Below are 26642 nucleotides of genomic sequence, written 5' to 3' on the forward strand. Positions count from 1 at the left end.
ACCCTTGCCATTAGACATTGCAATCAAACCCCTGCTGGGATGCTTGACAGTGTGCGTCTTGGTCAAGGGCCTGGAGTCGGTGCCTGGTATTTCTGACACGATAACCCTATATGCCAATGATGTCCTGACATTTCTGGATGACCATCAAGAATCCGGTCCTTGAGTCCTCCAAATTCACTGCATTTTTGGAAACTTCTCAGGCCTCACTAGCAACAGGGCCAAATCCTTAGTATACACCATGGCCTGCTGCCCTCCACTGCTCTTCACTGGATGACTGAGCTACGGATTCTGAAAGATGGTTTCCAATATCTAGGAGTGTATCTTGCAACAGACTCCCATCACACCTGGATGCGCAATATCCAACCCCAATTACATAGATATCTGGGATTATGGACAACACTACCACTACCCATCATGGGGGTGCTCCGCCATCTACAAAATGGTAGCCCTCCTCTGAATACTTTATCAATTACAGAGTTATCCATATCCCTTACCACAGACCTCCTTCATGAGGTTTGACTCGCTTCTGCTTGACTTCCTATAGAGCCAACATATTCCAAGGATAGCTCTTTCCCAATACTATAAATCTACATACGACAGTGGTGTCGCGGTGCCGGGCATAGCTTCCTACTATAGGGCTATATATTAACACAATGGGGAGCATATCTCATCATAGTGAATTTGTCATCATAGTGGTTTGACACTGAAGCAGACCTGGCCTTCGAGACTGAAAATGGGCAATTCTAGGCACCACCCTGCACTTGTTGTATGGGGGAACGCCACCGAAGACCTGCCACCAGGCAAGACTGAGACACTCCAAATCTGGAGAGACAGTCATAAAGGTCTCAGATGAAGAGCACACTTAGCGAAAGAAACCCCACTATCGTTCAGGACCCTGATGCAGAGGGTCTCCATCTTCCAGGGATTTAAACCACGGGGGACCTTCCCCACACAGTCAGGGCGAGTGTGAGTCTGAAATCATTCTGCGGGGATGGGGGTGACGGTGACCTTGGAGTGCCTGTTGGGCTGGACCCTACCCCGTGTCTTACATTTTGAACTCCTCCATATCATGACTGAGATAGACACCAATAGATATAGGGCAGCCCTGCTATGGCTGGGGCTGGTGGTGGTAAAGGGACATTGCTGAGGCTTGGAAGTATGTGTAACCCCTGCCCTTATAGGAATGGACGTCTGGACTGGATAGGTCACTGTAAATCTCTATACACATAGCCAGGAGGTGCCCGCAAAAGCACTACAAAATATGGGCTTTGTGGTGCCAATACAGGGGTATTACCCTTCAAAGAAATGAAGACCCACATTGAGCCCTGAACGAGAAAATCCAGATGTATGCCACCAACCTATGAACTGGGGGGAAGCGGAAGGGAGGTTGCCACCAAGTTTCACCATGGTTATTTTGTCACATGCTGAATGGGTGTCGTGGGAGACTCATTTGATAATGGCTCACTGTATTTTACTTTCTTAAACTATTTTCTGTTGATGACCACATTTCCACTGTACTACTTGCTTCAAAAAAGAAAAAAGAAAACATTTTATATAAAAAAATAAAAAGAATTTCTTGCTAATGCTAAACAATATGGCCAAAAGGGAAAAAAGATGCAAGATGCGGCCGACAGTGGCTTTGTCAGAGAGGCAGACGACGGCAACAGCTTGTAAGCACATGCACTTTAACAAAGTGCTTCAATAAAATTAAAAAAGCAGTTTCCTAAAAGGCGTGCAGTAGAACCAAAGAACCCAGCCCCGCATAGAGATGGTAAAAGGGCTTTGCTCCACAGAAGGGACAAACAGAATATTCACAAGCTGGGACATAAAAAGCCATCAAATAAGAAACAGGCAAATGAGACTGACAGTAAAGCCAACCAATGGTAAGCAGTGGGTGGGCTGCAAGCCCCTGTATGTTCTTGGTAAACCTACAATATGTTTTTTCCATCGACATAGCTTGTGCTCTTTGGTAGGTCCGACCTACAAACAAGGAGGTTGGAGACACACTACCTATAAATGGCTAATTGTCTTAATCCTAAGTAGAAACAAGAAAACTATTGTACCTTAACATCTGTGACCAGGATTAGTTTTGATCTAAAAAAAATTATAGCAATCTAAATCAGTTCTACCATTTGTCCACAATTAACCTCAAAATATGTTTGTTGTTAGAAGAGGCGTTGTGATAAGAACCCATTTCTGCCTGTGTATGCTTCAAATACCAAACATTTGTCAAAAACGGAGGGGTTTAGCCCAAAGGATTAGAGGGTAGGTAGGGCTAGTTATACTATATAAGAAAAAAAAATTACCTATGCCTCTGGTGACTTCAACACTTATTCGTATGAAGTAAGATAAACGAAAATTAATACGTTTATCCAAGCAATGATTTATGCCTTTTATTTATTTTATTTTTCAAATTAATATCTTTGATCACAAAAAGAGCACATCATAAACTACACGAAATACCACATTGATATTTACACAATGAAAGTGAACAACGTGAAAAATGTCAGGGACACAAGGGAGTATATTTGTGATATTTAACCAAGAAGTTAGATTCCTTTGTCTGCCTTGTAATATTTAACCAAGGAGTTGAATTCCTTTATCTGCCGACGCGTTTCGAGTGCCGGTTAAATCAATTGCCGCACTCTCATCAGGGCTGGATTAATCTTTCTCACGAACAGACTGCATTATGCCGGTTGCATGTAACCATCAGCAATGTATAACACACAGTGGTTGCCAAACTGATTTTCAATATTGCGGGGCCAAGACGATTTTTAAACCGCAGATCTTTAATTTCAAGAAGGGGGGCCAAAAACGTGGTCCCACAGAGGAAGTGTTGTAACAAATAACGATCCTTCACTCTCTTTAAAAGTAGTTCGTGGCTAAAGAAGCTTCAAGCTCAAGATTTCAGGCTCAAGGTTTCAAATGGGATCTGGAGACAGATCCCATTTGCCTAGCAGTAATGGAGACAGATCCCATTTGGCTAGCAGTAATGGAGACAGATTCCATTTGAAACCAGGCTAGCAGTAATGGAGACAGATCCCATTTGAAACCGGCTAGCAGTAATGGAGACAGATCCCATTTGAAACCTTGAGCCTGAAATCTTGAGCTTGAAGCTTCTTTAGCCACGAACTCACCAGAGGCATAGGTAATTTTTTTTCTTATATAATCAAATACCAAACAAGCACGTGCCTCCTTTGTGTGCTTTCACAATTCATTATACACCTTTTTTTGCAGGCTAGTAGTAAATACAGCCACCGAGTTCCCCCATCAATGCACTGCTTTGGTAACTAAATAACATTGGACATCAGGGTATTGCTTATTTGTTATTTAATTTTTTTAATTAAATGATGTGAACAAACTTACATTTTTCACGCCTCCAGAAAATATGGTGCGGATGTTGGGTTTGGATTCTCCACCCTGAATGGAATGCCGCCGTGCAAATGCCTCCTCTTCTTTAGCTCTGTTGACCAGCTGCAGGAGATGTGGCGATTTCTCTATCTGCAATATGTATGTTATTAGACATGAGGCAATCATTCATCGGTAATGTGTAGTGGCCCTTTCTTCCAGGGCTTAGCCATTTCCACTGATGTAGGTGCATTTGGGGTGTAGCAAGGAGCATTAGTACAGGTTCCTGATGAACAACACATTATCTTGGAAAGATGGGGTTTAGAAAGAATTTAGGCCCCAATTACGAGTGGGTAGGATGGAGGTGAGATCAGTGCTTAATTTGAGCAGGTGGTTTCCGGTACTTGGCACCGGCACTTAGTTGCCATCACCACACTTATGACACTCTGCCACATGGTGGCACTGCTCATCTACTTTAGTAATGAGCAGAACAACGGTTGTTTATGAATACAATATACATAAAAAATACTAATACCTGCCTCCCTAGCCATTCCTTTAGCTTTGGGGACCTGGAATAACCGGAACTGTCGCACTTGCAGGTGAGAGAGATGGTTAGTAGTTGTTTTGACTCCGTCATTGGCTGCGGTGACGGGGCAATGGGTGGTGCAAGCTTCAGTGGCCTCCTGGTCAGGGCCCTGGCACTTATTATTTTACAAATCAAGCACTGGGTGAGATATTCACCATACCTGATATTTACCAACACCAGGGGGTGAAATATTTATCGGGTGCAGTAAATGCCTCATATCAATTGCAGTGAAATGCTGTATTCAGCACTGACATCCGCATGTATCACTTTCAAAGGATACATTTATTCGCCTTTTTCCTGCCGAAATTTATTAGAGGAAATTGCGTGAGGCACGGTAAGTGCTATGGTATTCAGAAATCTGGTTTGTGTGATAAAGAACTTTCCGCACATATAGGAATATGCCACCCCACTTGTAATCAGGGGTTTAGGTGCAATCTAGGCCACCAAATAAAATTCTTGTCCCCAGATTTTAGAATTTATCAAGGGTTTTCCGCACCAAAATCTGCAAGTTACTGTAAATGCCATTCTGTTTTTTTCCCTTTTAAATTCTGGCACTTTTAACCTGCCGAAATTTAACAAGGAGCTCAGACTTAATCCCTTTGGTAATTACCCAATTTGGAAAACTTAGCATAATTTAGAAGTATAACGCTTGCTCAAACCAGAGATTGTCCTGGGGTAGGAAAGGTGTAGCCACTCATAATCAGGGCTAAAGTTTATTACTTTACTCCACCATAAGAAGTCTTTCTTGCAGCCATGCAGCTTCCCTCACACAGAACAAATTGTGTTAAATATGAATATACCAAATGTATAAAGTAAGGCTGACAGATCTTTTGTTGGCAATTTTCACAACAGGGATTTTGTCATGTTATATCAATGTACACATACCATGACCATCCAGAGACTGGGGTCTCGCACAGAGCACATGTCTCGGTCATTCATGAAAATATATCAGGTCTCGCGTGCTCAGGCTCTCGTGACCCTCACCTCTCGATCATGGGTAGACAATGGGTATATCACTTCTAATGGGTTCCCTCCTCTCTCAGGGTCTAGGGTGACTCTATATTCTACGCCGCCTTGAAGCATATTAGGGCTGTTTGCACTTTCCCTGTTTGGAGCGAATAACAAGCAGTCAGGTGGTAACAGGGACTTGTGAACTGGTGTGAGGGTCTGACACTACAGTACTGCATATACAACCCCTAAAACAAGGCGGTTAATGATAAACATGGATTTGAAAGGCTCTCTGAGTGTATTATGGGAGCCCTGCTAATCTTGAAGGGTCTGGTAGGTACTACCAGCGGTTAGCAGCCCCACTAAACTTACATGACCTGCTAGAGCATAGGGGATGCAGGGTTTTTTACCCAGACTCAGGGTATATGTGCAGGAATAAGTAGCAATATTGCTAATTCCCCATTTCTGAGGGGGCCCATGGCAACCGCCCAATCCTTGATGTGAGTGATGCCCCAGGATCAATAATTTCAGGGGAGGGGTAAATAGTGGGCCTATCAGCTAGCAGTAAATCGCAGAACACAAGTACATTTTGTCATCAATGGAGCACAAGATCAATTTCTCCTCCAGTGAACTTCAATCCAATTATTGTTCAATTTAATATAAAATGGAGAGTTGGGGGCGAGGGGATCGAGCCGATTAGCTAACAGTGTGAGGTTATATTTTAAGATGCCAAGTGGTTGCATTCCTGAAAAAATGCCTCCTCAGAACAAAGGACTTTGTTGATAAAGATCAGTGTTCCATTAATGAAACAAGATTTGGCTTTAATATGATAACCACTTCACTCCATGTCATTTCGAACTGTCTCCAGACCTGAACTTTTCACCTACAAATCATTGATTACAGGTGTGCTAGTCTAATTACTTACATGGCCGCAAAACAAGACTACAACACCCAGAAGGCATCAGGCTAGCATGCAAAGGCCCAGGACTGACAGCAGAGGCTATAAGTAGCTGGAATGTGGTAGCCATCCTGGGGCACATTTATCAAATTTCACACAGAGCAACGCAGCAAGCCAACTTGGATGCAGCACACATAGAAAGAGGAAACAACACGGAGAAATACAGATATTTCTCCTCGTTATGCCTCAACTGGGGAGGTGTAGCATTTTGACGCATTCCAAGGTCTACCAGTAATGGTAAATCTGGGAATCCGCCAAAATCCATGGGTGGATGCGTGGGACAGAGTAACGCAACGGAGCAATTTGCACTGTGTTGCGTTACTCTGGATTTATCAAGCTACTCAGGGCCACACAAGACGGCCTTGCATGGCTTGATAAATCTGACTTTGTTGTTGTGTTGCTCTTGCGCCCCCTTCTGTGGCACAAGGGCGATGCAACAACAATGATGAATATGCCTCTGAATCCTGACGACCAGTGCCAAACGGCAGACATCATGAAATAAATGTTAAGGTGAAAACATACCCTGCTTGAAATGCTGATGGCGGTGTCTGACTGACTTCGCCTCTCCCTCGGCCGCTCTGCATTCTGGCCATAGTTCGCAGTGAGATGAAACCTATCCGTCATGTCATTCTGGGACCTAGATATCTCTGCAAGAGACAATCATCAGCGTTAAGTAGAGCTGTGCTGTATTAGGTGTTCTGAGGAAAAGCATGGTCGAGTCTATAGGTGACAAAATAACAATGCTCTACAATAAAACCATCAATCCATGGATTCCTAGTGAGGCAACCGCTCGGTTTTCTTGCCTCAGATATAGAAAGGGCCTGTCTATATTTTGATGCAACTTTCTAAGAAACCCGGAATATATATCATCATGGCTTGCGCGAAATTTTAATTTTTGCCCTCCTAAGAGACTTTATACGTGTAAAATGTGTCAGCTGTTCAAAACCTCTCCATGAAAGGTTTCGGTGATAAAACTTTAATTTGAAAACTTTTTCCGCAAAATAATTTTCCTGCTGTACGTGACCTTTTGGTTTAGGGGGGGCATGTTTTCCATTAAACCAAATTTGGCAAAATATTTGCCAAGATTTATTTGCCCAGGGAGAAGGTGTAGTAATACCACATATGTGGTAATTCCGATCCAGGCACTACCTCCTATTTGGACTCGAATCAGGATAAGCGAAGGGCTCAGAGTGAGGTCCTTAGATTTAATGGTCAACCTGTTTGTTGACTTTTCGAAGCAAGCTCTTTTTAAAATTTTTTTTATTGTTTTCGTTCAAAACAGTACTTTGCATTAGCCGTTGATTACATATTCGTTTTCCAGCATATAATAGTGTCGCACATGACCCAACATCCAACCCTCCAGTAGTGTTTCTGCACAGTTTTCCAGTTCCGACATCCACACCCCACATGTTCGCCATAAAGTCCCTCTCCTCAGTCCGCGTCAGAGGTTTCATCATCTTGCGTTGGTGGTGGTTCACATATGTCCCCTCTGTATTTATTCCATGCCCCCACACTTTATTCCATTTTTGAGGACAGCCCCGCCTGATGAATACTGATCGCTCGGCCAGCATAGCCATATCCATGTCCCTTCCCCATACGGACAGCAGCGGCGCCTCTCTCACCCCCCATTTCTGAGCTATGTTCCGCTTAGCTAGCACGATCCCCAGCGTAGCCCAGCTCTGAGCCTGCCGGCTAAGGTCATTGGGTTCCCACACGTTTAGCAGGCAGCGCCTGGGCTCGGCACCAGCGACACTCCCCCCGACTGGGACAGCGTCCGCATCAGCCGCCTCCAGTATTCTTGGATTATGGGGCACTCCCATATGGTGTGGTAGAAGGTACCCTCCTCCCCGCAGCCGCGCAGGCAGAATGGATGGGGTGCCCTACCTATTTTGTGTAGTGTGTACCTGGTGTAATATGACCGATGCAAAATCCGGAGCTGTACCAACCTAAGCCTAGAGGGTATCCCCGCCTCCCGGGGGGACGCCAGTGCCTCCCTCCATTCCGGGTCGTCAAATTCCCCTACATCGCTGGCCCACTTCTCCCGCAGGGGTCCCATAGGGTCCGGCAGGTTATTTATCAACTTACGGTACGTGAGTGATGTGGCCTTCTTTGGCATATAATCTGTGAGCCACCTGTCCTCCATTGGCGACGCCTCCGGAACTGTAGCGCCAGACTCTAGTGTTGAGAGTAGCGTGTGTTTGATTTGCGTATACCGGAACCATTCCGAAGACGCCAGCTTGTATTGTTGTTGCAGGCGCGAGAAGGAGACCACTGCACCCTTATGCCACATGTCGCCCACCGTGGAAATTCTGATGTCGTCCCAATTATCAAAGCCCTTGCTGTGCCTAAGCCACCCGAGCCGCTTCGTATCCCACAGAGGTGTGAGCTGGGTCAAAACTCCTCTCCACCCCAGCCTAGCCTGGGCCGCATGCCATATGGCCACGGTCTGCCTCAGGGGGCCAATTAGGTCTGGGTTTAGCCTCCCGTCATACAAGGGCGATAGCATACCCCTTGTGCCCAGTATGTCTCTGTCCGCTTTGAATGCTGGGTCAGATTGTGAGACGTGAAGCCATTGGTTGATGACCTTTAGCTGTGTCGCCCAATAGTAAAGTTGGATGTCGGGCGGTGCTAACCCCCCGTCGTACCAGCCGCGGGTTAGTTTGGACTGTGCAATACGCGCCGGCCCGTTATTCCACAGAAGGCAAGTCACCTGCACCGCAATTGTACGAAAATACGCCGGCGGTATTTGGTACGGTGTGTTTTCCAGCAAGTAGATGAAGCGAGGCAAGGCCATCATCTTAAAAAGCGCCGCTCTCCCCAACAGGGTCAGCGGCAGCGCACCCCAGTGACGGACATCCCGCTTGAGACGGTCCAGTGGGGGCTGAAGATTCTTTTGGAAAAATTCAGCATGATCTTCTGTGATGTGTATACCCAGATACTTAAATGATCCTTCCGCCACCCTAAGGGGACAATCTGCCGGTAGTTGCGGGGGAGGGCGGCGCAGCACATACATGACAGATTTGGACCAGTTTATCGTGTACCCTGACGACTTGCCAAACACTTTGCAGATATTGAGTAGTGTTAGGATGGAGCATCGCGGGAAGGCCAGATACAACAGTATATCATCCACGTAGAGCGGGACTCTGTCTTTCCAGCCATCTGACCACCTGAGTCCCCTTATCGAGGGTTCCCAACGTATCCATGCCGCCAGAGGCTCAAGCACAAGGCCAAATAACAACGGCGACAGGGGACAACCCTGGCGTGTGCCCCGCGTCAGGGGGAAATCATCGGACATATGCCCGTTGGCTGTAACATGAGCCACCGGCTTGGTGTATAAGAGCCGAATCCAGGCGCAAAATTTGGGCCCAAATCCCAGATGGTGCAGGACTGCAAACAAAAAGGGCCATTCGACCATGTCGAACGCCATCTGCGCATCCAATGATAGGAGCACCGCTGGCTCCCCCACACGATCTGCCCGAGCTAGCGCGCCGTGCAATCGCCTTAGGTTATGGGACGTACTTCTGCCGGGCATGAAGCCAGACTGATCCAGATGTATAATTTCGGATAGGTGCGGTGTTAGCCGAGTCGCCAGCAGCTTTGCCAGAATCTTTGCCTCTGCATTAAGTAACGAGATGGGGCGGTAAGAAGTACACTTATCCGCCAGCTTGCCTGGCTTTGGTATGACCACAATGGTGGCTGTGCGCTGATCAGGCGGGAGTTCGCCTCTCTGCAGACTGTCCGAGAACATATTGAGCAAGTGAGGGGCAAGTGTCCCCACCATCCTCTTGTACAGCTCAACCGGGATGCCATTCGGACCTGTCGCTTTACCCGACTGAAGCGCCCCCACCGCAGCCTGTATTTCATCCACCGTGAGATCGGCTTCCAGGGCCGTCATTGCTTCAGGGGCCAATCTGGGCATATCCAGATCTTTAACATATGTCAGCGCCTCCTCCACTGTCATAGAGGACCGCTTGAAAGTGTCCTGCAAGGATGTTCACTATGTCACGCGGGTCAGTTGTTACCTGACCTCCCCCCGAGATGAGCCGCGCTATCCACCTAGAACCACCTTCCCTTTTATCTAACCATGCCAGCAGCTTCCCAGTCTTGTCCCCAACATCATAGATTCTGTGCCGCGTGGCCTCCAACCGCTGCCTGGTGCGCTCCGCAAGGTGCTCCTTGTATTTCGCCTGCGCCACCCGCAAACCTCGGGAAGTCCCAGGCGTCGGGTTTGCGGCCTGTCGTGCCTCTGCCGCGTTAAGGTCTAATTCTAGCGACTGCAGCTCAAGATGCTGCTCGCGCTTGTGCGCCGCAATGGAAGCAATAGCGTGTCCTCTCAGGACTGTTTTATATGCTTCCCAGAGGACAGCTGGGGAGTCAACAGAAGAGGTGTTTTCTTTAAAGTAGAGACTCGTAGCCTTCCCAAGTGTGTTGCAGATTGCGGGGACTTGGAGGTAACCCGGGTGGATGGAGTAAATACGGCGTCTGGTCAGGTGATAGTGCGTGTATTGTAGTAATATCGGGGAGTGATCCGATATGCCCCTGGGCCTAATTTCCACACTATCCACATACTGGAGACCGCCCGCAGAACCCAGGAAGTAATCTATCCTAGTCAAGCTATTATGCACCCCAGAGTGGTACGTGTACTGGTGTTGTGCTGGGTGATGGAGCCTCCATATATCCATTAGCCCGAGTGCTTCGAAGAAGCTCCCGAGGCGGGATGTCCCCCTGCCACCAACCCGTGCCGGATAGCGATCGAGTAGATCGTCTATAACCGCATTAAAGTCTCCGCCCATTATGAGCTCCCCCTCCGGCAGATCAAGCAGGAATCCGCTCAGCGCAGGAAGTGCTGTGGCATGCAGGGCAGGAGGAATGTAACACAGAAACAATATTAAAAGGGACGCCCCTCCCACTGGGTATGTATCGCTGCAAATCTCCCCGAACCATCGGTTTTGGTTTTGTGTATGATTAGTGGGGACTGTTTTTTCACCATTATACCCACCCCACGGGAACCGGAGGAAAATTCAGAGAGTGCTACCATCTTGTACCCCCACCTATCCATTGCTTTACTAGCAGCGCCCATGAGATGGGTCTCCTGCAACAGGACCACCGCAGGGGAGCATCTCTTGTACTGTTTGTTGAAATAACCTTGACATCATTAACATAAACTTTCGAACAAAACCTTCGAACGATCCCTTACCCCCCCACCCCCTTCCTGCCTCCCTGCCATACAGACTCCGAACTGCCCGCCACCCCAACTCAGCAGAGTGCTCAAAGCCCAATCCCCGGAACAGTACTTGCGTGTAGTGGAGCGGGCGGTCCGAGGAAGACCAAGTACTTCCCCTTTGCCAAAGTTCAACTGTCCACCCGTTGAAGTATAACTGAGCAGGCACGTCTACCCCCGTAGGTCAGCAAGTTCTCGGCACCTTTAGAGATCAACAAGGAACACTCAGCGCGGTGCTTTACTTTATCCTAGAGCCGGTCCGAGTCCTCCTCTCCCCGATCCTGGTCGCCGATGTCCTCCGTCCCCTCCGTGCGCCTCCTCCGCCTGTCCGAGCGCCCAGAGCTGCCCACCTGCCGCCATCCCTCGAGCCAGTCGTGTGCTTCCTCCGGTGTCTTACCATCCGCCACCACCCGCAGTCGCGCTGGAAAAATCATGGAGTAGGGCAGTTCCCGGGCTCTCAGTCTTTTCTTGACCTCCAAGAAGCTCCTCCGCCGTGCCGCCACCACTGCCTTGAAGTCCGGGAAGAACGACACCGTCGAGTTCTGTATACGCAGTGGCGTCGCCACCCGGGCCGTTTGAAGAATGGCATCCCTGTCGCGGAAATTGAATATACGGGCCAGTACCGGCCGGGGGGGTGCCCCAACCTTGGGCCTACCTCCAGGCACTCTGTGGGCGCGCTCCACCGAGAAGAAAGACGAAAGACCCCTAGGCTGCAATTTGGTTTTTATCAATTCTTCCACATACAGGTCCATGGCGGGATTCCCTTCACTTTTGGGAATTCCCGTGATTCATACGTTATTGCGCCGGGAGCGCCCTTCCTGATCGTCCATCTTTGCCGCCATTCACTTGGTTTCCGCCTCTAGCTGGGACACTTTTTGGAGCAGAAAATTAGTGTCTTTCGTCGAAGCGGTTGTCACTTGCTCCACTTCCGTGACCCTGGTCGTCATTTTCTGGAGGTCTGCTCTGAGCAGGGACACATCCGTGGAGATGGACCCCACTGTGGTCTGCACTTTGGTGAGAGCTGCCATGATGTCCTCCAGCGTCACTTTAGGCGCCCCAGCCTCCTCCCCGGCCTTTTCCGCTTTCCCATTTTTCTCCGACATTGCGGCAGCGTCTTTAGTATAGGCGAACTTGTCCAGTTTCCCTTGCTGGTGCGCACGAGTCCCTTTCCCCGACATTTCCGGGCAGGTGGACGCCGTCTCGAATCTTCTCAGCGCCTCACCAAGCAGGCGGGGGAGTGGGGGGGCCCCGGATAGATACCCCCGGTCACCACACAGATCAAAAACGCAGCGATATCAGAGCCCCCAGCAGGCAGCACCTCCTCCCTGGATGACAGGCCGGCCACCGGCTCACCTTCAAATCAGTGGGGTTCAGAAGTTTCGATCACCGCTGCACCTCACCTCTCCAGGCCCCCGCCTGCACAGCACGACTCACGGGGCCCACCCGAGGGCGCCCGCTCAAGGGGCGAAGGACCTCCACTGCCGGCGATTAAATCGCTTGAGACCTCGGCGATGCAGGCCGATATTCCTTCCCCCGGGTTGCGCCGGTGCCAGCACCCCGCCAGGGGCCGCCTCCCGATGCCTGCGGTGCGGCGTCACAGTGCGGGGCACTCTCTCCGGGCCTCAGCGTAGCGGTGAGCCTCGACCGCTATGTTCGGATCCGGCCGCCTCACTGAGCCACCCGATCCTAGGCTCCCTCTGCACCGCGCCCGGCCTCCAGCCAAATTGAGGCCCCGGTCGCGGCCGGCGGCGCAGGCCGCAAATGTCGGGTTAGCGGCGATCGAGCTCCCGTCCACGCAGGAGCCCCAGAGTCGCCTCAGACGGTGCCGCTACCTTTAGGTTCACAGCCTATAGCATTAGGGGACAGCTTGCTGAGCGGATGGATGTACGGATGCCAGGGGAGTCGGCCTCACCCTCGGAGCTCCTTCAGGCTGCGGCCATCTTGGCTGGCTGCTAGCCACGCCCCCCACAAGCTCTTTTTTTAATTGTATTTGTTCTTACAGATTTCTATGGTGTTCAGGCTCCATAAATGCACCCAGAGCAGTGATGGTAATGTCTTGCATCAAAAAACAAACAAACAGTATGAGTGATGGAAAGCACAGCAGAAGGACTTGAGGTAATGGAAGAAATGGGACCAAGAGGAGTTCAGGGATATGAAGATGGCAGAAATAAACTAAGAGGTAAAAGGGCAGGTAGCGTAAGAGCGGGAGCCCACTTCTAACACACTTTTTTCCAGTTTATTACAAGTGATTATTCAAATATGCTTGTTGGGCCTTTTCTTACAATCTGCCATTAATATTATTATATTGGCACTTTTTAAATGATCAACTTAACAAAGATTAAAACAGTTTGTAAAGACTAAGGGACTGATTTCGATCTTGGCGGATGGGTTACTCCGTCACAACGATGACGGATATCCCATCCACCGAAATACAAATCTCATAGGATCTAATGGAATTTATATTTCGGCGGACAGGATATCCGTACCCGTTGTGACAGAGTAACCCATCCACTATGACCTAAATCAGGCCCTAAGACATTTCTTAAATGTATCGCCTGGGCATCATTTGCAGTTTGGAACTTTTTTATAGAGGGTTCGCTCAAATAATGACCATGTAGGCTCACATGTAATATAAAGGTAGAATTTAATAAAAAGAATGGTATCCTATTACAACTTCACTTTTGTATTTTCAAAAACAAATTTTAAGCACTTGTAGATTACAAACCTCATAACGAATGGCCCGTTTATTTCCAGAATGTCTGGTAGTTCTTGTTACTGTGCATAAAAGAATTCTGACTTGTGTGGATCCGCACCCCATGCCAAACATACCGATATTTACCAGGGAAAAATGCTCGGACAAGCAGATTTTGGTTCGGTAAGCAATCAAATCCAAGGTATGTACCATTCTGTAGACAGGACTTATATTGGGAATAATTATCGCATGCAATAAATTCCAAACACCCCTATGTCGCTTTTACCGTGCTTTTACCGTGTGTGATAACTATTATCACACCTGTAATTGGTCACTCGTAATGAGGGCCAGATCTATACTTCTTGGGCACATACACACACAACGTGTTTTGCCCTGGCAGATCAGCCAATGACCTTTTTCAAGACAGCCACAAAAGTCTGTCACTATCAAAATTGGAAAGATTAGGTCCAGATAATTCATTATCATCGTTTCGGAAACCTGGCAACATTTTCTGATCCAGCAGTTTGAGGCAGGAAAAAGTGGAGTTCAACCAAGTTACTCTTGATTATATTAAAGTGACATGATGGGGTAGAAGAATCACTCCCAATGGGATCCTTATTACACGCACTTCCTGTTAAAGTCAAGCCCTGATAGCCACCCCTCAGAGCCAGCCCTCATAGTCAGTTTGGACCCTTGTAATTAATGGGTATTTAAAAATAAGAAACACTTATGTTTGCATGTTTATGGGTCTTGTTTTAGAGGCAATGCTGCTACTGACACTTAGGGATTGTTCGCCAATGATACTAGAAGTCATCCATTGAGGCTCAGTTTGTTGGCATTAAGGCTGAGCTGGAAAACATCAAGACACAAAGGGCCTTATTTACAAAGATAAACGTACACTTTTGGTGTAAGTGCCCTACGTTTTTGCTATTCACAAACTACAAGTTTATTTTTATGTGTGGTATCTTTACCACTAAAGAGACTGTCCTATCTTTTTGAGTGTGGAGTTCTCCGCATTTGTAAAGACACTATATATAAAACTATATTCATAGTTTGTGAATAGCAAAAAAATGGTAAAAGTACACCGAAAGTGTAAGTTTACCTTGGTGAATAATGCCCATCATGATAACTAGTGATACACTTCTTGATGGACCAAATACTACAAGCCAACCCAGATTTGGGAATACCCAAAATGAATGTGAATGAGGCATATCTATATATCATTCATTTAAAAGAAAATGATCAACATATGCACACCCTTTTTCTTCTGTTGCCCTCACACCCACTGCTTTGTGGTATCTATTGCTGTAAGCACATAATGCCAAACCATATAGCAGAGAGGAAATTCTACCTAAGTTTGCAATTCAGGGTAAGGGAGATAGTATAAGTAATGCAACTTCAAGGGACAGGTCAAGAGTCGTTTTTTATGTTACACACATTTTCAGAACAGAAAAGACAGCTAAATGTCTGTGTGCCATTTTTTGAGGGTCATTAAACAAAAATTACCTTCTTCATAAGAGGGGACCTTCTTTGCTGGCAATAAGAGGAAAATTTGTAAATGTGACATCGGGGATGAACACCATGGCCATGTGATATACGAGAACTGCACCCACACAACACAAAAGCAATCACATTAATTCACATTCTCTCCTAGCCTTAGTAGTATTCTCTCTTCCCTGAGACACCACAGTTGCCCTGATGTTGCGTTTATGTCGCCCCTTTGGGACAGGGTATCCTCTACCTTACAAAGCTGAGTTTCTAGGGCAGTGGTTCTTAACCTGTGGTCCGCAGACCCCAGGGAGTCCGCTATGTTTCTCCACTGGTTCTGCATCTGTTTATTAAATTAAATTCTATTTGTTGATTGGTAGAGTATCTTTAAATGAAGAACTAAAATGAACATTTAAAATTTCAAAATCTTCTGTAAATCTGAAGTAATTTGAATGTGAAAGCTAAAAATAAAGTTGGTATCACAAGCTTAATTTATGGGAGCACCACAAGTACAACAAACAGAATATACTATGGACGACTGGTGGTCTCAATTGATGCACCAACAAAAATAAAGCATGCATTAGGTGCAGAAAAGACAAAGTGATTTACTACAGTCCAGCATCTTGCTTTATCTTTTATAATAAAATAAAAAAATGTATGGTCCAAAAGGGAATCAGAGAAGCATTGGCTGATTATGGATAGGGCTGTTGCGCGGAGGACAATCTGGGACCTCATATGGAAGCCCAATTAGATAGACCCGCCAACGCTTACATTAGCACCCCCACACGCACCAGCCTGAAGGTCTGGGACTCAATAGCTGGGGGAGAGGAATGGACCATGTTCCCCTCACCATATACACCGATTCACTTTAATCCGGCATTTCCATTAGCACTCAGTGAAGGCCCCTTTAACGCGTGGAAAGAGGACAGTTGCTTCAGGCTGTCAGATCTCTTCCACAACTACGGTATTTTAACATTTGAGAATTGCCGGAAGGAGTTCCACTTATACCCAGACGAGCACTTCCACTATCTTTAACTCAAAAATTGGGCTCTCACTCCTCAGTGCCGAGATGCAGCCACACGAGAACTAGATTTGAAAAATGTGTACAAAAGGTAGGCTTTGTGAGGGGGGTAAACTCTTTTTTATATAGCTCCCTACTTGCCACGACCAGCTCCCTGAGACCTATATATATGGCTATGTGGTAAGGAGTAGTACAGAGAGACATATCTAATTAGGAATGGGCCGGGTTGAGGTCAGACATTGCTAAATGTAATCCCTCCCTAGACTTGCGAGAAGCCCACTTGAAAACGCTGATGGACTGGTACCTCTACCCTACCAAACTTAAACTGATATTTCCGAATACCTCAGATATATGTTGGAGAGGTTGTGGTCTCCTCAGCGACTTCCAACATATATGGTGAGAGTGTCCCACAATCAAAACTTTCTGGGAAGAGATACTCGCACACATCAAAAACATGCTGGGATACCCCATACCAACCTCTATAGAGGGAGTGCTCCTAGGCATCAAGGATCCATCACTGGAACATCAAACCAGAGCAGACAAGGCTATTCTGTGGACATGTATAGGGGCTGCCGAAATCGGCCTGGAAGAAGAAAGTGGCCCCCGCCCTCTCTATGTGGCACTCTTGGCTCTGGAAGATATTATGTCTAGAGAGAATGACGGACATCTTCAGGGATGATTATAAAAACTTTGAATATAAATGGGAACCATTAGTCACCTATCTCACACAGGGTCTACCTCTGGCGGTCTGCCCGCCCTCAATCAGAGACATGCACTTCTTTCAGTTCTAACTCCCATGTCCGCGGACACAAGACATAGCCACAGGTGCACCCCAGTAGAGAAACCTAGAGAGTGCTGGTAATACATATGCAAGATCACGAGGCACATCTCTCACACAACTAGAAGGTAGAATCCATTACACACCTGTCACCACCACTATCTACTTAGTTTGTTGGGAGGGGGAGGGTTATTCTTTCATTTACGGGGCACCTTCCATGTTGGAAGGATGTAACTTGAAACTCGTCGCAAAAGAAGAGACGGGTTGAGCGTGTACGTTTTCATTGTATACGATACCCAATGCCTTTACACTATGTGAAACTGTACTTGTATTTCTATGTGCCAAGCAGGGAAAGGCCTGGGGTGGTGTTATATGTGGAGGCTCAACCTAGCTTAGTAGGCTACACTTTGTAAAAGTTGCTTCAGGGTCAAATTTGATGAAATGTTACTAAGTGTACATCAAATGTGAATAAAAATAAGTTTGAAAATATATATTTTTTTAAAAGATCAAACCTTCCTATGTAATTTAAAACTTTGTTTTTTTTTATATTTCTTAGTGAATGAAATAAAATATTTCCACATTTGTGTATTTGTTTAATGTATACTTGTTCTTGTATTTTTTTGTGTTGTTTTAAGGGTCAAATCTTATAAACTGCTTAGGCCGGGGTCCATTGGTTCTAGTAATGATACAATAAGGGTCCCCAAATCGCAGTAATGAATAACTGGGAATCCACAGAAGTTAAATGGTTAAGAATCTCTGGTCTAGAGGGTCTCATTTCACCTCACAGAGGGTTGCAAAACAGTAAGCAGTGAGGCACATTACGAATTATGTGATACAGTATGAGAGTCCGACCGTCATCTGTTTAGACGGACAAGTTCAAAGCTCTCTGTTGGGGAGACTATACTTCGTTTACCTAGCCAAATGGTTGAAACCCTTCACTTGACTGCACTTCTGCGGCCCCAACTCTGCTCTCTCATCCAAGGACTGGTGACCCTAAGTGGTGACCTGATCTCCCATGCTCATGTACTGATTTTTAGGGAGACTGGTGGATCAGTCTCTTGTTGAGGCCTCTTCCTTCTCCAGCACTAGCCTACACTGTAGAGATAAGTGGGAGCACAACTGTCACAGGACTCTGACAAAAATATTATTGTTTTCTAAATATAGGGGCCAATTCACAGAATCCCACCACTACGAACCGCAGGTAGCGCCGATGGATCTGCAGGACAGGTATATGAAAAAAGGCATCCTGCATGCCCAATGCCACAATCCAATCTCTAGGGTCGAGGGCAGACAAGATCTGGGCTAGCATGAGCATCTTGATTTTTTTGTTCTGGAGGAAGGCTTTGAGAGGGTGCAGGTCTAAAACAGGACAAAGGCCTCCATTCTTTTTTGGCACCAGAAAGTAGCGGGAATAAAAACCATGACCAACTTCTGCCTCCGGCACCCCCTCGATAACCCCTTTAGCCAAATGGACAGATGGTTCTCCTTCAGTCATGGGTGGGGGGGCTAGGAGAGGGTCGGTGACATGAAAAGGAAGGGTAGGGTTTACCCTTCTGCAAAATTTGCAGGAACTACCTGTCCAATGTTATGGCCTGTCAACCTGGCAAGAATCATCCGATCCTGCTTCCCAGTGGGTGGCAGTACTCCCTTAAATGCACGCTAAAGGGTTTTGGCAGAGGGACAGTGGACTGGGTGGCCCATTATTCTTGACCATAGGGGCAGTGAACACCACAGTGCTGACAGCGAAACTGCGAGGCACCTTCTCGGATGGGTGGGCTGGCGGTACAGGATGCCTCTGCCGAAGACCCATAAGGAGCAATAGGTCTAATGCAGTTGACGTGGTGGGGCAGAGAAGCCTAGGTTTAGTACCATGGTCCTACACTCCTTGAACTACTCTAGAGTGGAATCTGCCTTGCCCCATACAGGCAAGTCCCGGCAAAGGGCATGTCCATGAGGGATGACTGGAACACGCCTGTAAAAACAGTGGGACGCAGTCAACCTGGCACCAAATGGCAACAATAGTGCCAATGGTACACCCAATGGAATCGGTTGTGTCTAAGCCACAACGAATTGTGAACTTATCCACGTCACAACTGTCCTGTATAGCCTGGGCAAAGAAAGGTTGGAGATCTTCAGGAACACCTAGGATGACTTGAGCCACCAAATCCTAAAGGGTGTGGGAATTGCGCCCCAGGAGATAGCTGGCATTCACTGATTGATCTAAGAGACAAACAGGTGGACGAGAAGACTCTCTTTCCAAATATTTCCACCAGTTTTTACTCTCTATCGGGAAGAGTAGTTAGAAATGTGTTAGGGTTTGTCCTGCTTTTAGACACCTGGACAATCAAGCTTTTAGAGGTGGGTTGCCAAGATAAAAACTCAGGATAGCAGGTGCAGCGCAGTGGTGTCTGGTGATCTGGCTTTTGACCGGGGGCCAGAGCATGGTTTGGCCCACTTCTCAACAGGGTATCCCTAAGTGCTTCATTAAAAGGCAAGACGCGCTAAGTAGATAAATGCCCCAGCTGGAGGACTTCTGTCAGGACACTGGTCTTGACCTCCAAAGTGCGAAGCTGGAGGTCAAGAACTTTTGCCGCCCTACACATCACTTTGGCGTAATCAGGGCTCTCCTCAGTGGCAGGGCTACTGAGTGAGAGGAACACTGACTCAGTAGAGGTATCAAGGTCATTAGCTTCCTGTATGTCATCATACCAATTCTCTTCATGATATGGCTGGCCACTTTCATCACCTGCATCATAGTCATTGTCTAAATCAGATTGTGGAGGCGACAGATGGAGTGAAGGAATGGTGCGTCTAAAGAGGTAGAAGTTCAGCCTTATTCGGTGCAGACTCTGAGTCAGGAAGGACAATGGTTACCTCATCTTTGGGTGTCAATTGAGTTTGCATGGTGTCGAAGTGCCAGGAACCAGCATTCCAGGATGGTCTCTGAGAGTCCAATAGGCGCTGAGGTTGTAGCCACTGGTGATATTCCAGATTTGGAACCTCTCAACTCATCGCAGCCTGAAAGTGCACCTGATGGAGCTGGCAAGGATCCAAAAAGTCAGAGCATAGTCTCGTGGTACTCCTCGATCTATTTCGGAGTGGTGGGCGGGGTGTTCTGGCACAAGTTGCAGGACAGGCTCCAGGGTTAATCATCTTTGGGAGTGAGATCAAAACGTATGGTGCCCCCGCACTTTTTCAGGAGAGCGTGAGTGGCAGGCAGGGGATGAGTACCTCTTAGATTTCTTGTGTTTTTTCTTTGAATTACCCAACAACTTTGATTGAGAAGAAGACCGACCTCTGGAATAAATACTCCAACTTCAGCATCTGGAAAAGAACCGGGACGGAACTTTCGACTTGGACCGGTCGGGGCAGAATTTTCTAGTGCTTGGCAATGTAAAGTTTCACCTTGCAGTATCATATTGCCTTTGGGTACATCAACACCTGATCCTTTCAGGCCTTAGAGGCATGACTCGACCCCAGGCACTACAGGCAAATCTCATGAGAATCTGTGGCAGACATTTGTTTGCAACAATCCTTACAGGGCTTAAAACCTGTTGGTTTGGGATGTGACATTTCTCTTGCACACTGAATTTAGAAATACTCTGAAGAGGGAAGGGTCTCAAAGAGATGAGAGGGAGCTCCAGGTCCACGTCTGGAGGTGCAGAAAAAAAGGAACTGATGTCAGCGCTCCGGGGTGGCTCCTATATAGGCTCCGCATATCATTTCTGGAGTAGAATGGCATCAGTGCAGAATGGCACTGTGCCACCTACCGTTGTGCAGAGAAACTGCTCAAAAGTTTCCTGATTCAGTCCGACGCTTTGAGAATATTCAAAAGTTGAAGAATCTGTTGCTGGACGTCTCTACCATAAAAACGACACCCAGTCCAGCAATATTTATTTTAATGGAATTTAGTCCACAATAATTAGGTCACACCATATTTATGTTAATGATATTCTAACATTGAACCATCTACCAGAGGCTAAAGATTAACCTGGTCCCAGTTGGTCCTGCCAATATGACCCAGGTGTCCTGTACATTTTCTCAAATATTCATACCGGAGAAACTCACAGTCAAACTGAAGAAGGGGCTAAGCTAAACAGATGCCCAAGCGCAATTTCACTCGCCAGACTCCGCCCATACACACTGTCAGATCACCTACTCACTGCCCAAAATGGAAACTGCACTCCTGCATCTTAAACATGCAGCATGATGCCAGCTATCCAGTTACTGCGTGTATACTTCTTAAAGAGTGGGGGCTGTGGGCATATATGTGGGTCATTATGAAAAACGACTTCGATTTTACTTTAGAAAGTAGATAAATCCAATACACCATTAAATAATATTAAACAAAATTCCCAGATGGGTTGGGCCTGGTAGACCCTCTCCACAGTTCACTGATCTATTTCTATGGATGGTAAATGAAAGTGCTCTGTGTGCTACTGTATTCTATATTGATTATTCTTTTTATTGTAATAATTTTAACGCCCTCTCAAATTTTCTATGGCTTTTATTTTATCAGTCTGTCTTATTCATTCACTTAGTCGGTTTTGATTGTAAACTTGTAAACTTGGGGATTTATAGAGCGCAATTGTTGCCCGAAGGCGTCCAAGCGCTAGGATAGCCGGGATTGTTTGGTTTGGACTTACCTACAAGACTGTACCCAGATGAAATAATGGCTAACAGTGAAACAACACAACATTCCCTTCTGATATAAGGTTGAAATTCACTTTTCTAAAGCAGCTAGTTTTCATTTCAGGTGCAAAACCACACACACCTAGCAGGACCTTCTGTAGGCACACTTATGATCTATTTCCTCTAAAATTTAAAGCCAGGTGGGAACAGATCAAAAAGGGTTTTGGCTGGTGCTATTACATGTCCTTTGTGGTATGTAAGGCAGTGCTTGGGAGGCTTGGCCAGATAGGCGGCCATATAGGATGCGCTGCCATTGAGTTTCATCAGTTTCACCCGTAATTTAATGATCTTTGTGACTCTCAGCCATCTCCCCACCCGGGCAAAGAGGGCGATGAAACATGAGGGAGGTGGACAGAGGTCCCTGACAGCATGAGGATCAAAGCACACAGCTACAGGAGTGGAGGACTATGGCTGTGGCCCTCGGCAGAGTGGCAGCCTGTAGAAGAGAGCCAGATGCCCAAGTGCCCTGGGCATCGGACGGTGAGAGACTCCAAACACTCCAGACACCCAGAGGCATCAAGCAATACAGAGGGGCTCCGGAGACTCTTGGAATGGGCTAGCAGAGCTCATGGGGTGCACTGCTACTTAGGTCTGCCAGGTCAAACCACAGGAACAACCTCCCTGCCGGATGTCCTCCCTCCCAATGGTGGTACCAGGCCATGACCATCCCTGACCCTTGCAGCCCACTGACCACTGAGATCAGAGCCTAAGGAGAGGACACCTCCTTTGGGCTCAGGGTCCTGGGAGCAACATCCTCAACACAAACTGGGATGCGTAAATAAGAAGCGACACGGGCTGCTGAATGCCAGGAGAGCATCTGTGACAGGACATCCTGCTAGAAGCACCTCTAGAGTATTAGAACGTGTCAAATAAACCCAAAGCAATGGTGCACCACTCCATATCATACAGATCAATTTAGAACATTAGTATAGTCCAGATCCAATCAGTGAGTAAGTCAAAAGTTTCATTAACACATCTTTTATTCAATTTTCATGCTAAAAAGCACATCAAAGCCGACGCGTTTCGTCCTATTGCAGGACTTCTTCAGGGCTGTTAAAAAATACATATATATACATTTAAAAAACATTTTTTACACTGAGGGTACATCAAAACACAGAGACATTAGAATCATACTTTGTAATACATCAAGTTATAGGTTTTTTTTAAGTTTTTTTAAAACGTACATGAAACACATGTCCTACATTTTATCAAAAATGGACGACAGTACAAATTTGGTTTCCTATCTGATATTGTACTACCCATAGGCCCGCATTCAGCAGGCAAAAGGATAGCCGCTTATTGATACTAAATGTTAGAATCATATGACAACATCCATGTTGAACAAGGTTAAAGCTTCGAGGTCTTTAGACCACATTAGAATGAGTTTTTATATTCGAGGAAAAAGAAAAATAATTTTTTGGAATAGACAACCAGAAGGCAAAGGAAAAAACAACAAGAAGAGAAGGAAAAATATGAAGAAGGAGACAAAAGAAGATATAAAGGAACCTTGTATAGAGATATACGGGAGGGCTGATTTATTGATTTAAGCTTATCCACAGACGAAATGTAATGTGTAGAATAGCAGGAGATGCCTGATCTTACCATTGAAATGATAGTAGGGTCATTAAGTTTCCAACAGTAAAGCGATACGTCATAATAGGAAGATCCTTACGATCAGTTTCCCATCCTTGAATATCTGGTATATAAGCAGAAACATATATATTAAATACTAAATCAGTGAGGTATACGTAGCTGCACTACGAGCCTAGATGGATATTATAATTAATGGAATTACGGTGTCCCGAGTTTACGCTAGTGGATCCATTTATTAGTGCAATCCGTCTCTGGAAACCTTTGGGGGTGCTCACCTGAGAGATAGTTCCAACCACTTGAGAAATAAAGTGGTGGGCTCCTTTACGGCTAATATTATAGGCCTTCCATTGATTCAGCAGAATGTCATTAAGGGGAAGTCCTTAGGATCGTTTCCCCGTCCAAATGTATCTGGTATATAAGCAGAAACATATAATTAGTGCCCCCACTTGAAGTCCAGCCAATAGACCCATTCCTATATACCCAAGGTCAATTGATAGATTTCACTATCGCTTACCTATAAATCACTCCTGCTATTATATAGAGTATATAAGCAGTCTTTCTTTATGGAAAGGGAGGGTATAGATACAAGCTCCCCGCGTAACAAGCAGAATCAATCTGTATGGAGAAAAACTAATACATGTGTATACAAGGGGAGAAAGGCAGAGAGAGATACTAACATCATTATGTCCATGGAACCTCCCTGCTTCTTTAGCTATAAGTAACCTTTTAATTTTTCTATTATAGAAAAACTTCCATAGATGTCTGCAAAATAGGCAAAAATAAGACCAAGGAGTTTAGCTTTAACACCAAGCGCAAGTACAATATAGAACATCTTATAAACTGTAATTCTAAGTATATAGTATATGTGTTAGGATGCCCCTGCAACAAAATCTATGTGGGCAGCACCAAGAGACTGTTTAAAATAAGGATACAGGAACATGTACGCGCACTCCGCAATGGTGACCTCAGATACCCCCTTACGTTCCATATGCAAGAAAAACATATAAACGAAGCGGGTATTTGGTTTATAGGAATAGATCATGTTCCAGTCCACCCGAGAGGGGGAGACAGAGAACTAGCCCTAAGAAAAAGAGAAGCAGGCTGGATATGTAAACTCAGAAGTGTGGAAATGGGCCACAACAGCGATGATGAGATGCATTATTTTCTGTAGATAACTAGATGACATACAGATTGATTCTGCTTGTTACGCGGGGAGCTTGTATCTATACCCTCCCTTTCCATAAAGAAAGACTGCTTATATACTCTATATAATAGCAGGAGTGATTTATAGGTAAGCGATAGTGAAATCTATCAATTGACCTTGGGTATATAGGAATGAGTCTATTGGCTGGACTTCAAGTGGGGGCACTAATTATATGTTTCTGCTTATATACCAGATACATTTGGACGGGGAAACGATCCTAAGGACTTCCCCTTAATGACATTCTGCTGAATCAATGGAAGGCCTATAATATTAGCCGTAAAGGAGCCCACCACTTTATTTCTCAAGTGGTTGGAACTATCTCTCAGGTGAGCACCCCCAAAGGTTTCCAGAGACGGATTGCACTAATAAATGGATCCACTAGCGTAAACTCGGGACACCTTAATTCCATTAATTATAATATCCATCTAGGCTCGTAGTGCAGCTACATATACCTCACTGATTTAGTATTTAATATATATGTTTCTGCTTATATACCAGATATTCAAGGATGGGAAACTGATCGTAAGGATCTTCCTATTATGACGTATCGATTTACTGTTGGAAACTTAATGACCCTACTATCATTTCAATGGTAAGATCAGGCATCTCCTGCTATTCTACACATTACATTTTGTCTGTGGATAAGCTTAAATCAATAAATCAGCCCTCCCGTATATCTCTATACAAGGTTCCTTTATATCTTCTTTTGTCTCCTTCTTCATATTTTTCCTTCTCTTCTTATTGTTTTTTCCTTTGCCTTCTGGTTGTCTATTCCAAAAAATTATTTTTCTTTTTCCTCGAATATAAAAACTCATTCTAATGTGGTCTAAAGACCTCGAAGCTTTAACCTTGTTCAACATGGATGTTGTCATATGATTCTAACATTGAGTATCAATAAGCGGCTATCCTTTTGCCTGCTGAATGCGGACCTATGGGTAGTACAATATCAGATAGGAAACCAAATTTGTACTGTCGTCCATTTTTGATAAAATGTAGGACATGTGTTTCATGTACGTTTTAAAAAAACTTTTAAAAAACTTTTAAAAACCTATAACTTGATGTATTACAAAGTATGATTCTCATGTCTCTGTGTTTTGATGTACCCTCAGTGTAAAAATCTTTTTTTTAAATGTATATATATGTATTTTTTAACAGCCCTGAAGAAGTCCTGCAATAGGACGAAACGCGTCGGCTGTGATGTGCTTTTTAGCATGAAAATTGAATAAAAGATGTGTTAATGAAACTTTTGACTTACTCACTGATTGGATCTGGACTATACTAATGTTCTAAATTGATCTGTATGATATGGAGTGGTGCACCATTGCTTTGGGTTTATTTGTCATAGTTCCGTTGGAATTAGTACTGTAACAGTGGGTACTGTTTCTGTGTGCACACACACCCTTGATCAAATTTATAAGGGTTAAAGATTTAGGAGTCCATTAATGGTTAGGTGCTGAAACTGTGAGGGTTCCACTGTTTTTCTTCTGGTTCAAGTATTAGAACGTGTCATTCACCCCCGGACGGACTCCCTGGTTCCTGCCCTAGGGTTCACACCTAGGGTTGGATGATACACAAGGCATTGAGGCTTCATTCTTATAGCTGAGGTCTGCCTTCCTCTCCCACCAGTAAACTCATGGATGATCGAGATGCTGAGTGACGCTCTCCACCCCAGCATACCCCTGACACAATCTAGTGATGGGGAAGCAATGCGGAGAAAGCCCCATGAACATGACAACCACAACAACAAACGTGAGGGTCCTTCAAAATCTATCCTTAAGAGCATGGAAGCCATGCTCTGAGACCATACTGACAAATTCAAGGCTATCCTTCAGGCTGTGCTGGACGTCAAAACCGCCCTGTAGCCCAAGATAGATGCCATTGAGATTTACCTAGGCCTGCTCCGAGCGGATCACCAGAAATTGAAGGACAGATTTGAGACTAATGAATCTGTGCTGGCCACATTGTGACCATCCTTGAATGGACTATACACACAGCTTTGAGAGCTACAAAGTGAGTTCACACCCTGAAAGTCAGGGCAAACAACGCGGAAGGCTGGTCCTGCAGAAATAATATGGGACTCTCGGAGAATGGCAAGGGCCACAACATGGAACTT

The 26642-nt window shown here is 45.8% G+C and overlaps 1 protein-coding gene across 1 annotated transcript in view; it reads right to left on the minus strand.

Moving 5' to 3' along the window:
* Nucleotides 1-26642, minus strand: part of SYTL3 (synaptotagmin like 3) — a 523043-nt gene that overhangs the window by 228365 nt on the left and 268036 nt on the right. Inside the window, exons 8-9 of the mRNA XM_085612149.1 lie at nucleotides 6363-6487; nucleotides 3367-3501 (exon numbers count right to left, since the gene is read on the minus strand). Of these exons, the coding sequence (XP_085468275.1) occupies nucleotides 3367-3501; nucleotides 6363-6487 (260 nt within the window). The remainder of the gene's footprint in view (nucleotides 1-3366; nucleotides 3502-6362; nucleotides 6488-26642) is intronic.

Source organism: Triturus cristatus, chromosome 6, assembly GCF_964204655.1.
Source record: "Triturus cristatus chromosome 6, aTriCri1.1, whole genome shotgun sequence".
NCBI classification, from domain to species: Eukaryota; Metazoa; Chordata; class Amphibia; order Caudata; family Salamandridae; genus Triturus; species Triturus cristatus.